This window comes from Octopus bimaculoides, chromosome 8 (assembly GCF_046866305.1).
Source record: "Octopus bimaculoides isolate indiv1 chromosome 8, ASM4686630v1, whole genome shotgun sequence".
In the NCBI taxonomy this organism is placed as follows: Eukaryota; Metazoa; Mollusca; class Cephalopoda; order Octopoda; family Octopodidae; genus Octopus; species Octopus bimaculoides.
The window spans coordinates 30106331-30121193 of record NC_142935.1 but is presented as its reverse complement, the minus strand read 5'-3'; the positions used below and the strand labels follow the sequence as shown (position 1 = coordinate 30121193).

General features: G+C 35.7%; 1 protein-coding gene across 2 annotated transcripts; it reads right to left on the bottom strand.

The window, feature by feature from the left end:
* Positions 1-1899: 1899 nt before the first annotated feature.
* Positions 1900-13950, bottom strand: LOC106867360 (uncharacterized). Of its 2 annotated transcripts, XM_014912207.3 has the most exons (6): positions 13431-13950; positions 10921-11146; positions 9486-9676; positions 7718-8231; positions 6437-6758; positions 1900-4993 (listed from the first exon to the last, which is right to left on the bottom strand). In XM_014912207.3, the coding sequence occupies exons 2-6, from the start codon at positions 11111-11113 to the stop codon at positions 4654-4656; spliced, it is 1560 nt and encodes a 519-aa protein (XP_014767693.1). In that variant the 5' UTR covers positions 11114-11146; positions 13431-13950; the 3' UTR covers positions 1900-4653. The 2 variants fall into 2 exon arrangements, with proteins under 2 accessions (XP_014767693.1, XP_014767694.1); XM_014912208.3 differs by lacking the exons at positions 10921-11146; positions 13431-13950 and adding an exon at positions 9960-10196.
* Positions 13951-14863: the final 913 nt, after the last annotated feature.

The following is a 14863-nucleotide window of genomic DNA, read 5'->3' as shown; positions in this document are numbered from 1 at the left end:
TTAGGTTCCGTGCTATACTCAAGACAACCCATCTGCCACAGCAGAGTTAATACTGATGCTGACACCACATCAAAAGCACCCAGTACACACTGTGGCATGGTTGGCATTAGGAAGGGTGTCCAGCCATGGAAACCGAGCCAGATCACCCAATTAATAGAAGCCATATGTGAGAGCCTGGCAATCGCAAAATCCTGTTTATTCCTTTCAGGTGCTGAAGACAAACACCCAGCAGAACTCCATATCTTCCTGTGTTGTCAAAAATTTCGAGGCTGTTACTGCCAGTGCTGGCACAATGACAAGTACGTCAGGAGATATGGGGGATGTCGGAGTTGAGGTAAGTCGTATACGTGATACAAGATGTAAGACAGAAGGGAGCCACAATCAGACTCCTCAAAGAACAAAAGGTGCCAATTCTTCCTGGAAGGTAACAGTGGTGAACGTGTATTGTTAGCTGAGATATTGAGGTGATGAGTGTATGCAATTAGATAATTGAGCTTAGACTAATCTAACACAATGAAAATTCCTGCTACCTGATCGACCGAACAGTCTGCTTGTGAAATTAACATGCAGGTGGCTGAGTACTCCGCAGATATGTACCCTTAGTGTATTTCTCAGGGAGACTGTGACTAGGCTGGCCCTTAAAATTACAAGTACAAATCATTTTTATCAGTTGAGTGGACTGGAGCAACATCAGATTAAGTGTCTTGCTCAAGGACACAACATGCCACTGGGAATTGAACTCACGACCTTATGATCGTGAGCTGAATACCCATAACCACTAAGCCACGTACTTAGGTTCATCATGGATATGACAGCAACATCTTTATACATCACAGTCAGGGCTGGCAAATGAATAGAAGGCTCACTTTTGTGAAACCCTTTTGCAGACTACATTGATGGGCATCTGTAATCTCGTCATGTTGGCGTTTTTTAATGCATGCATCAGGTAACAGCATGAGGGCTTTCTATGTGTATAAAAGGCTATGATTATGGTACAAAGAAATGAAGATTCAAGCTCCTGGAATTTTGATACAAATTAGCTAACCATTTGTTACACTAACATCAGGAATCCGCTTACCTGTCAGGTATACAAACCAAACCATGTAACAACTTTGTTTTAAAAAATGTTACCTATCTCAGATATTTGGTAAAATAATTTTAGGTTGAAGTGGAAGCCATGCATGGAGTAGTAGTTAGCAACAAATTTAGCTTAAAGAGGAGGTGGGGAGGGGTTACCAGGGCTCGGTTCTATCTCTCTCTCTTGCCACTCTATTATAGTCTTAAGCAGAAGGGTTTAAGACTGGCTGTTTGGGCGTTTATAATTTGGCATGGCTGACTGGACATAGAATCTGGGAGTTGAGACAAAACATGCACATATGCAGAAATATATTCATACATACAACTAGATGTTCAGACGTGTTAATGTCTATATTTCTACGTGATATCAAATTGTCTCGTACACCCATGGGAACACTTGGTGACTTATTTTGTCAGAGATGTGTCTACAGATTATGAAAGGAAATGGAAGCAAACTCTACAGTCGAAATGTCTCAAAGGAAACAGTAAAACTGATTCTTTAAGTAGAAGAAAGACAGGACCCTGCTACCATCAATGGTTGTGCTTGATATAAGGGAAAAGAAGTTGGAAGAAATTTCATATGTACCAAGAATCGTTACCAGTGTCGACTTCTAGCACTTGTGCTGGTGGCATGTTAGAAAATCATGAGTGGCACTTTTAGTTGTTTATTATGTGAAAAGGTAAAGATGACCTCAACTCAGAACTTAAGGAATCATGAAATACCAAGTGGCATTTTATGAAGTGCTTTATAAATGTTACCAATTCATCACAACTGTCAATCCAATGCTGCCATATTAATAACAATAATCTTTAACACAGATATAAGGTAACACAACATTTTTTGAAAGCAAGTACAGTTTATTAAATCAATCAGAATACTTCATAGTTTTTTGGGGTTTTTTTAATATCAAACTTGGTAAAAAGAAAGGTAAAGCTGATTCTATGGAATGAAAAACAGAGAAATAAGAACAATGATATTTTATTGTTACTTCCATATCTTGTATTTTTATTAATAACACCAGCTTTTAAAATTGGCACAAGGCCACACATTTTAGGGAATGTAATATGGTTTCACTTGGTACATTATTATGTCAACTCCGATGGATGAGAGGCTACGATAATAAGAATTTGGACTCAGACTATAATTAGATACTATGAAATGTGACTAAAATACAATGAGGTATTTTATTTCTACTTTTTGTAATAATTGGTTCAAACATAAACACATAGACTGAAGTTTAATGGGAGAGCTTTAGCGGATCAAATGGACCCCAGTATTTAACTAGTACTTTATTATACCAACACTATATGGATGAAAGGCAAAGATAATTCAGAAGACCAGAACAAAGGTGTTCATCTGTGGGTCTGGAGACTGTGATCAAGAATTTGATGTGAAAAGATTGCAGCCAACAATGAAACACGGCAGCTATTCTGTGATAGACTGGAGAGCAATTTGGAGCAATGGTTGATCAGAGCTGGTGGAATGTGATGGAAACATAAAATCAGATAAATATGTGTCCTCATTGCAGAAAGGATTCCTTCCAATCTCCAGTGGTGAAATGATTAAAGAAGATTATTTATAAAAGATGAGGCTCCTTGTCATATGGCTAAAATAACCCAAAATTTGTCAGATGAGAATGACATTAAAAAGGTTCCATGGCCAAGCTAGTCACCAGATATGAACCCTATTGAACACCTCTGGGACATAATGGACAGGACACTTCATAAAAAGAACAAGAAAGCATCTTCAAAGCCAGATCTTTTGAAATAAATATGTATATATATATGTCATCATCATCGTTTAATGTCTGCTTTCCATGCTAGCATGGGTTGGATGATTCGACTGAGGGCTGGTAAGCCAGAAGGCTACACCAGCCTCCAATCTGATTTGGCAGAGTTTCTACAGCTGGATGCTCTTCCTAACGCCAACCACTCCGAGAGTGTAGTGGGTGCTTTTACGTGTGTATGTATGTATGTATATATATGTATGCATATATATATATATGTATGTGTGTGTATATATATGAATGAATGTATATATATATACACAGACACACACACGTTTATGAATATATACATACATAGATACAAATATCACATACGCACAAACAAACAATTACGTAAGTGAACATATATTAAGTCTTAAACTCTCAACTATCGCTGGCTGAATGGATTATCCAATGGCTGTGCATTTTATAGTAGAAAAAGAAACCCAAAGTTAGAATTTATTAAAATGCACCTTCTGTTTTCGTCTAGATAGTTGATAATGACATTTTGTACTTACGTAGTTGACAATGCAATTGTAGGATTCGGTTTAATCTGCCCTGTTAATCCTCATATATCTCTGCTTACTCACCAAATTCTCGTGTCTATCACATAACTTTTCATTCTTTGCTTTAATCCATCTTCGATTTTAACTGTAATACCTTCAGAGTTATCTCTCCTGACTCAATTAGTCTCATAACAAAGTTTTTTTTTTTTTTAATGGTTATTTCTGGTCTGCTGTTTATGCATTCAACAGCAGCCTGTACCCATCCTGTCGCAGTATTCTCCCATTGGTCAGGGACCACTGTCATATGGTGATAGCTTAGGGAAACAAATGAGCATGCATATATATATATACATACAGACAGACAAACACACACACACACATATATACATATATATATATATATATATATATATATATATATATATATATGTATGTATGTATGTATATATATATATTATATTATTTGAATGAACCCCACGCATCTATTTCCAAGTAGGTTTATCTTGTATATATATATATATATATATATATACATTGTATAATATATATATATATATATATATATATATATATATACATTGTATAATATAGATATAGATATATATATATATATATACATTGTATAATATAGATACATATATATATATATATTGTATAATATAGAGTGGTTGGCGTTAGGAAGGGCATCCAGCTGTAGAAACTCTGCCAAATCAGACTGGAGCCTGGTGTTGCCATCCCGTTTCACCAGTCCTCAGTCAAATCGTCAAACCCATGCTAGCATGGAAAGCGGACGTTAAACGATGATGATGATGATGTATAATATATATATATATATTTATATGTATATATATATATATATAGTGTAGAATATATATATGTAGTATAATATATTTATATGACCACAGCTTATAAGCTGAAACATTTTAAAGAATTAAAGAAGTATATATACACACACACATGTATATGTACATAAATGCATATTTTAGAAATATAACATACAAAAACACATACATACACAAATAAAACATATATATATATACAAATAATATATAGATATATATATTATATAATATGTATATGTATATGCATATATATATATTATATGCCTATATATATTTTATATAAATTATATATGCATACACAGTACACACACACACACACATATATATATATATATACATACACAATACATATATATATATTATACACATATATATATATATATATACATGCATAATATATATACTCACACATACATGTATATATATTATGGCCTTATTATCTAATCATTCATTCCTCATTCATCAAAAGTACACTTCCATGAAAAGAGATGGTCTGATGAAAACAAGCGTTCTTATAGTACTAAACCCATTGCTGAAACACAACAGTTCCTGCCGGACAACGAAGCGTCCGAGGGACTCCAGTAATTTTTCCTGGATAATCTGAATTTCCTTAATATTATGTTGTGTTGACAGAATGTTTGATGCTTTATAAATCTCAAAGATCTCCTCTGTTTCATCTTTTTCATCCATCATTTCATCATCTGCCTTTAGAGTTTGATGTTTCATCCATTTTAAGCATCTAGTTCGGCCTCTTCTCCTAAATATTCTGTCCAATTTTCCACGTTCGCTGAGTCTAGCATGCCTGCAAGACAATACCAAAATTAATTGCAAAATCATGTGACTTTCATAGGTCAGTTATGCGTAGGAGTGGCTGTGTGGTAAGTAGCTTGCTTACCAACCACATGGTTCTGGTTTCAGTCTCACTGCGTGGCATCTTGGGCAAGTGTCTTCTACTATAGCCTCGGGCCAACCAAAGCCTTGTGAGTGGATTTGGTAGACAGAAACTGAAAGAAGCCCATTGTGTATATATACATATATATATATATATATATGTGTGTGTATGTGTTTGTCCCCCCAACATCGCTTGACAAGTGATGCTGGTGTGTTTACGTCCCCGTAACTTAGCGGTTCGGCAAAAGAGACCGATAGAATAAGTCCTGGGGTCGATTTGCTCGACTAAAGGCGGTGCTCTAGCATGGCTACAGTCAAAAGACTGAAACAAGTAAAAGAGAGTAAAAAGAGTATTGATCTAATTTTTTGTTTAACTCACAACCCTGCTTTCATGTGCCTTCACAGTATTGTGTTCTAGCTTAGCCAGTATTGCATGTAATCAGTTCGTAATTTATACTGATTTTCAATAAAATAATTAATAGACAGAAGCAGTTTTAATATCAAAATGTAATATTTATCCCCACTTAAAATACAATGTCATGTTAGAACACAAAATACTGCAATATTTACCATGGGAGAAACTCTCGTCTGGTCTTCTGGTGCACATAAGCATTCTTGTTTATATTGCTAGCGGGAGAAAAATCACCGCCAAGACTACTAGATCATGTGATTTCAACCTTTACCAATCTTGTCAATGGTAGATGCCCAACTGCTGGAGATAGCAGTCGTGTCTCAGCTTGTGATATACATTGAATTAAATTGCCCAATCAGGCAATGGAATAACTAGTGGACTTACTAAAAGGTAATTTTAGTGACAGAAAAAGTGAAAGTAAATCATCTTTAAAATAAATGAAAGTAAATTGCGATAGAAACCGAAAATCAAATGGCTCCTCTTGAAAAAAGGGGATTGGCTCATATAGCCCAAGTAAATCAATAGGAACAATGCCCTTACTTCCAGTTGGTTTTTTCAGTACAACTCCTTAATCATGCAGGATTATTGCATTGCTCACATGTAACTGTGTTGGCTATCATGCGTCCACATGCAAGCATCAAACTGCCTGCTGTATAGTGTTCATTGCTGGATACAGTATGTTGGAATCATGTACTTCAGTTGCTTTTCCTGAAATACTTAACATATCACTCCTTGGTGCCAGTGGATGCAGCATAATGAGGGTGTTCTGTAGGTTCTGCTTCTAAAAATTTGGTATGTTACTGCCGTCACTTCCAGTTTCTATCACAATTTCCACTTTTTAAGGATAATTTACTTTCATTTTTTTTCTTTTATGAAAGCAAACTGCATGTTACCTCACAAGAAAAAGAAAAAAAATTAAATAGATGTTAAATAGCCTCTTACAGTTTTTTGTATTTCGTTTTTGGACACTCTGGATGACTGTTTAGTAATGTACGAAGGAGTTCTTGACTGCCTACGATGCCATAAACCAGTTCAGAAAAGTTTTTCCACTTGCTATAGCTGATGGTGGAGCCCACACTTTCAACAATCTTAGTTTCCGTTGGAAGATCAACAGATTTGTGTTTGGGTCTCAGCTCAGCATCTAAGACAGTCTTCTCTAACATGTTATGGGTTTTATTAAGGAGTTTATCACTAAGAAATAGTTTAGACATTCGTACTTTATAGCCAAGAGTCTTTTGTTTATCCTCGTGTCGAATTATGCTTCCTAAACAAGAAAAGAAAATCATAAAAACAAATGCTTGATTAAAAATTTGGAGAGAAAATCTTTTTACCATTGGCACAAGGTTTAAAATTTTGGTGGGGGTGGCTAGTCAAATACCTTGATCCTATTATTCAAGTGGTACTTATTTTATCGACCCTAAAAGGATGAAAGGCAAGGTCAATCTCAGTGGAATTTGAACTCAGAACGTAAAGATGGACAAAAGGCCTATAAGCATCTTGTCTGATGTGCTAATGATTCTGGTAAATAGGTTGCTTACCAACCACATGGTTCTGGGTTCAGTCCCACTGTGTGGCACCTTGGGCAAGTGTCTTCTACTATAGCCTCGGGCCGACCAAAGCCTTGTGAGTGGATTTGGTAGACGGAAACTGAAAGAAGCCCGTCGTATATATGTATATATGTGTGTTTGTCCCCCCAACATTGCTGGTGTGTTTACATCCCCCGTAACTTAGTGGTTCGGCAAAAGAGACCAATAGAATAAGTACTAGGCTTACAAAAGAATAAGTCCTTGGGTCGATTTGCTCGACTAAAGGCGGTGCTCCAGCGTGGCCGCAGTCAAATGACTGAAACAAGTAAAAGAATAATGTAATATATTCACACACGTAAACAGAAAGAGGGGGTATGGAAATAGGGACAGAGAGAAGGCTTTGGTCGACCCGAGGCTACAGTAGAAGACACTTGCCCAAGGTGCCATGCAGTGGGACTGAACCCGGAACCATGTGGTTGGTAAGCAAGCTACTTACCACATAGCCACTTCTGCATCTATGCTGTCCATAATGTTTTTCTTAATGTAAACCCTTATGGTTAATAAAGAAATCATTTTATTATTATTATTATTATTAGTAGTAGTAGTAGTAGTAGTAGTAGTAGTAGTAGTTAGTTTTATGATAAACAAATTTTAAGAGGCAAACAATGCTGCAAAATAAGACGTAACTTCCACAAACCTAGAATTTTAAAAGACATATTGTGGCTACTTATTGGTTGTAAATATGTTTGATTAAACAAGCTTTCATCGTGTTGTGGGTCTTTACCCTTGCCCTTCGTTTCACGGGTATGCTTTGGACGCTGAAGAATTGGTTGACTTTTGATGGTCTTCTGAACAGTAGTAGCAGTTGGCTTGAAAACTGATGCCAATTTTTCCTTTGGTGAATCACCAGTGTCTAAAACATCTCGAAGGTTAATTGGCTCAGAACAATGAAAATGTGAGAGATTAGCATTAATTAATCTGATTGATTTAATTTTATCGTATTCCGAAAATTCACTTAATTTTATTCTATTCTGTATAATTTCTCGCTGTCTTTGTAGCTGATATGTGAGGTTACTTTCCAGCCTAGATTTTAAACTTTTGGTTTTTTTCGCTGTGTAATGCTCTTTTCTAAATTCTTCTGATTTACTCCTTCCGACGTATTGGGTATTTCTGCCAAAATATGTAAATTCTAAACGTATTGTTCCATATTTCTGAAATAAAAACAAGACAGAATGTCCATACAGTATATAATCAAAGGAATGAAAATGAACTATGACTTTTATTTGAAGTTGGAAAAATGGAAAGTATTGAATTCTTTTGAAGTGCTACAAAAACATATATTTTGAGACAGAATGAAAATTAGAAATTGCTACATTCTTCAAGCCTTTCCCAATGATCTTTCTAGAGAATGAGAAGTGAAATAGTTTCAACTAGGAATTCTTATAAGCAACAGAAGCAGTATTAAATTAAAATAACAATCTATGTATCATACTTAATGCAGATATGTCACAAAGAGCAAATTTACTGTAGTATTCATTAGCAGATGATATCTCTTATGGACATATTTAATGACATAAATATATTAGTAGCAGGCAAAAATATTGTGATAATTGCATTATGTCACTGATTGGTATCTTAAAACAGCTCTCTATTATCTGTCATTTTATAGTGTTGTGCCACTTATTAAATTTGAGTTATGCGTTCCTTATGTTATGTAATGAATATCAAAGTCTCATGTAAGCTTTGTAGTTACACGCAGAGATCTTGAGGGAAGAGACTGGCAGGCAGCTATGATAGGTGTTACCTGCAAGCAAGCACAGAACTGTCTATAAATTATACAAGGCAAATTTTCTTAGTTGAAACCTATGTAATTTACCTAAATGTCTTTTTTTTTTGAGAGTCTTACATAACAAATATCCTAAAGAGTGCTACATGTGCATTTCTGCCTCTTTGAGCTTTGTCAATAGTGTGAATTCACTGCCAGCTACATGCTCTGTTTACCTACTATACATGGGCCATTTAATTTCTGACTGACAAAAACTTATTGGACAATTATAGGTACAGTTGTGGCTGTGTGGTAAGAAGCTTGTTTCCCAACCACATGGTTCCAGGGTCAGTCACACTGCATGGCACCTTGGGCAAGTGTCTTGCATAGCTAGAGTGTGTGCCGCCTGGGGCAGCCCTTCCATTTGCCACTCCCAGACTCCACAAAAAAACACATATTGCCTACAGCAGACCTAAAAGTGGCGCCCCTTTAAAAGTGCTGCCCCTACTGCCCCCCAAGCTATGCTAGTGATTTCAATCATTATTTTTCTCCTGTTGTTTATTTTGTGCACATATCCATTACATTTACTTCACTCCGAACATATGAAAGTAGGACAAACTAAAAGTCTGAAAACAAGAATGGATGTTTCTTTGGACAAACAAAAGGCAAAAATGTAGGAAACTTAAAGTAGCCAGCCTACCTGTGGCTTCACTTCCTTAATATCGCTTGATCTAAATTTAATAAAGCCAACAGTTTTATGACTTGATATTTTTTTGTTCTTCAATAAACTTGCTAATGTCGTGGTCAAATCGGTATTCAGAAAGCCAGGCTTTACACGTATCATACAGCAATCTTTCCATTGGTTAGAATATAAGAATTTCCAGAAACTATCTGCACAGAAGAAGGAAATAAGAAAAAATACATTAAAACTTTTGAGAGGAAAACAAAATTATTGGATTTACCATCCAATGTTCAAGAGAGACTTCACTCATTAACCAGTAAGGCAGGTGGGGTTCAAGGTGCATTGCTTAATGGATAGGGTATTCAGCTTATGGCTTTAAGATTGTGAGTTTGATTCGCAGCAGTGTGTCGTGTCCTTGAGCAAAACATTTTATTTCATGTTGTCCCAGTTCATGCAACTGACAAAAAAAAAACAAAAAAAAACGAGTAGTACCTATATTTCAAAGGACCAGCCTTGTCACATCTGCATCTTGCTAAATCTCCTTGAAAACTACATTAAGAATGTGTCTGGGGAACACTCAACCACTTGCACCATTAATTTCACTTGTAGGCTGTTCCATTGATTGGGTCAACTGGAATCCTCATCAACACAACTGACGGAGTGCTAATTATGGCGGTGTTACTCATTTATATCTGAGTGACTAAAGTAAACTGAAATAAAGAGAGTAGTAAGCCACCAATGTAGTGAGAGTGTTCATTTGTTGTGTCTACAATTTCAGTGTGAGTGCATTTATAGTGTCACCAGTGTAGTGAGAGTGTTGTTGATAATTTATAGTGTGGAAGTTGGTAAAAGGAAAAATATCAGAAGGCAAAAATATTTTTTAATTAACAACAATTGACAAGTAGTAAGATGTGTAACTTGTGTGTGTGTGAGTCTGGGAAAGCTTTTATCACTTATGTTTGAACAATAGATTTAGTGATAAGTCAAGAGCTGATATAATTCAGAGTAAGCCTCGCAAAGTTGATGTGAAGAACAAAGAGCTGTTCCATATTGAAAGAGAAATGTGATATAATTCAGAACTAGCAAATGCAAAGTTGGTGTGCAAAACAAAGTTGCTGTTCCATGTCGAAAGAGTGATGTTACTTTTCTGCTGTCTATTTGCTAATTAAATTAAAACTCTCGCTTCTCTTCATGGGCAAAGAACTGCCTCTCGTATTGATACACACCCAGCTCTGATTGGCTGGAGTTGTTATAGCATGACTGTGCTACAACGCAGCAACAAAATTAGCATTTCTGACTCACTGCAAGAGTTTTGCTCTAGAGCACCACATGTTTGAGAACTAAAACAGCGACCACATGATCGTGAGCATAATAATTCTAATTACTAGGCCATATACCTTCACTGCCTGTAGAAGTGTGCTTAAGTTATTCAAATCATTTAACTTATATTTACCTGAATCAACCTCTACAGTATAAGCTGGAATTTTCATGTCATATGCTTCACACACAATACTTTCCTTGAATGTTGGACGTAGGAAAACATTTTTGTAGTCGATTATTTTAGGGTCTTTCTCAGATTTTTCTACACAGCCTGAAATTAGCGGGCGAGTTGCTTGTGTATAAAGGAAACGTTGTGTGTTATTCATAGTTCGTCAATAATAAATATATTTCATTCACATCTGCAGAACAGAAATAAAGAAATGGAACAGATGAGAGAAAAATAAAACAAAACGAGAGAGAGAGAGCAGAGAGAGGAAGACAGAACAAAGGGAATAAGTAGAAAGGGCTTTGAAAGCACGATTCGATCTTGATCTTATTTGTAATGCTTTGATTACTAAAAATATCCCTCCTCAGAAACCTTTTAATAGGCACTGACAAGGCTGTGTGGTTAAGAAGCTGGCTTGGTAATGACGTCGTTTGGAGTTCAGTCCCCTTAGGCAAGTGTCGTCTGCTATGGCCCTGGACTGGTTTGTGCCTTGTGAGTCAATTTGATAGCTGGAACTGTGTGTCGTATAACATATATATCTATGTGCACACGTGTACAGGGGTCGATGTAATCGGCTTATCTCTTCTCTTCAAAATTACTGGTCTTGAACCCTGTAACTAACTGGTATCCTATTATGGGGCATGTTGAGATCCCGGCCACTTATATCTCATGGAAAGCGGGTAACCAGCCTTATGAGTCATAGGCCTCAAGAAAAAAAATCGATTAATTTTGATAAGTAATGGCTGATATTCCACTTATATCGTATTTTTTTCAAAACTTTTGGGCAACACCCCGCAAAAAATCCAGGACTCCGCCCCCACACCGTAAGCGCACATATCTAAATTTAAGACTGGGTCTATCAATGATCAGCCAATACATTGGGATGTAGTTCTTTTTCTATCAAATTCTTACCCTGACGAAATGCTCAAGTAACTATATTCAATATGAATCTTTAATTTAATTTAATTTCTCTAATTTGAATCAATTGGACATGGAAACGATTGTAGGTTCTATGAGTTTGATATTGTTCGGAATTGAATTTATTTTAATAGATTTATTGCGGAGATAAAGAATACGTACACCATCCGTTTTCGGCGTAACAAAAACCCTAACCCTAAACCTTAAACACAGGCTGTGCGTATTCTTTACTTTTGCCAAATTGATGTCTATATGTCAATTAATCCGTTTTCTTTTTCTCATACATAAATTCACTTTTACTCTTTTACTTGTTTCAGTCATTTGACTGTGGCCATGCTGGAGCACCGCCTTTAGTCGAGAAAATCGACCCCAGGACTTATTCTTTGTAAGCCTACTACTTATTCTATTGGTCTCTTTTTGCCGAACCGCTAAGTTACGGGGACGTAAACACTCCAGCATCGGTTGTCAAGCGATGGTGGGGGGACAAACACAGACACACACACACACATATATACGACGGGCTTTCAGTTTCCGTCTACCAAATCCACTCGCAAGGCTTTGGTCGGCCCAAGGCTTTGATGATTTACCCATATCCATCAATGCGAAGCCAACATCTTTTGGTTTTTCACTGATACACTGAATATAACTTGGATGCTTACACCCTTTTAAAAGGAATTTATATCGTTGAATTAATCAAATATATACGCGTGCGCGCGCACAGATAATGCGCAGAAAACAATCTGCCAGGATATCAAGTTACTTTCACTTTTTAACATTCTCTACGAGGTTAGATAAAAGTATGAAGGGTACTATAGATTATGTACTGATATCACAGAAAATAATAAAATCTCTGTGTAGGATTATTCATTGCTTAGAAAAGAAAACAAAGCCAAAAAAATCCTTCTCTTCACGTTTTTCTTCGTAGTTGAGAACTAAAGGTCGAACGTATCAAATGAAAAACAGTTGTGATAATGATCATATCACCCTAATTATTTCAATAAAACCGAATATTATTTTGTATGCTAAGGTTTCTTTTATTTATATTTTCTTCTCTAGTTTTTTGGTAACGGGAAGAGGAAACTTTATATGTTTCAGATAAAAGCCTTAACGATGAACACGAACTAGAATGTTAAACTACCAGAAAACGAAACTTACTTTTAAATTGATATCTCATTTATTTTTCGCCTAAGTTGATATGTCATTAGAAACAATTTTTTTAACATAGCTAAAATACTTCGCTAGGTTAACAGCTGAAGAGAATTTAATCTTTTCTCAAAGCCATTATCAGATAGTGAAATCAGGTTAGAGATTCGAGCCGCTTGGCGAAAACATCTGGCTCATTCGTCACATGAAACCAGTAAAATTTAGTAATAACGAATGAATTCATATATGGACAATAGGCGAGATTGAAACCAAAGCACAAAATAAAAACTTAATCGCTGAAAACGAAAATGTGAGACCAGAAATTTCATCAAATGAACAAGATAGCAAGAAGAACGCGTTGTAAAGAGTTGACAATTCATTATAAATACAAAGAAACGTTTTGTTTTGCAATTCACCTGTTAGCTGAATGCAGACGACATCTTATAATTAGTGTGTCTATTTAACATCAGTTATTATTTCAATGATTGGATAATAGATAAATAAATAAACGGGTATAATCATCAAATACGTTATCCGTCTGAAAGCTTGTCTTTTACGATGGAAATTGAATGACTGTTGATATTTGATATTTTCTCTTACGTCACTTGCTCGGGAAACGCATTTTAAATAAGTTCAACTGAACTTGCATCAAGTAACTTTGAACAAGTTATCTATTGCTGTGGTTACGGTTACAGAGTCAATCCTGGATCTTTATGAATTGACGGACACCACTTTTCAATTCAGAAAGATCCTCAATCCTAGCTTCAACAGCTATGGTTTTATATACTGTATCTGTTATGAAGTTATTTAGCTATGGGATGCAAGTTATTTAACACCAGGATGTAACATCCTATACTATTTATCTCGCTCTTATTTCAGGATCTTGTAAATATTTCAGTTAAAAGTTGTTTCGTACTGTAGCTGTTACCACAGCGTTTTTACGTTTTGTTCCAAATGCGTTTCAAATAATAGTAAAACTACGTGTATACAGGTAGATAGATAGATAGATAGATAGATAGAGAGAGAGAGAGAGAGAGAGAGAGAGAGAGAGAGAGAGAGAGAGAGAGAGAGAGAGAGAGAGAGAGAGAGCGCTATAGAGAGATTTTTCTGAATTTATTCATAAAAATAGTCAGTTAAAATCTTTTCAAGCAATGCCTCAATTTCAGTGGTCAATTATCGATTTCTTCGTGAAACCGTAGGGAACTAGTAAACGTTAAGATACACACCATAAAGTAGTGTAGCTTAGTGAACGAAATCATGAAATCAGCTACGTTGTCTTATTTATCGGTCTTTCGGAGCTCATATTTTACCATGTCTTATTGCAAACTGCATTCATAAAGCGTCTGCGATGCACAGTAAACACCGCCAACTTGTTATTCGCAAATTTAGATTACTTTTTTTTTACTGTACTGTATTAAAAAATTATTTGTTTGTAAGTTTTAAATAGTTTTTTTTTTAAATCAAATATTTATTATTGACAATGCATTCATAAATAAAGTACAGGACTGGGAATGGTTATTATCGGTTTAGCCTCGAGACAAGTAAATTCGGCCTAGCCTAGCCAAGAAACAAGTTAATTCGACTTTAGTCGTGTCTGCTGGAACCAATTAACGATGTAGGTGAGGTATGCCTGTATAGTGATATCCTATCTTTATTATAAGCTATGTGCTGCGCTCAGAAACAAGACAGCCGATATAAATTCAGTAGTGAAATACTGAACTTAGTAGAAATTAGTAGATAGTTTAGTGGCCTACAATACCAAGAACAAATATCTGAATCAGTGAATTATCTCAGAGAAGAGAGATAATATCAGATGTAAGTGAAATAGGTCAAACAAAACGTCTAATGT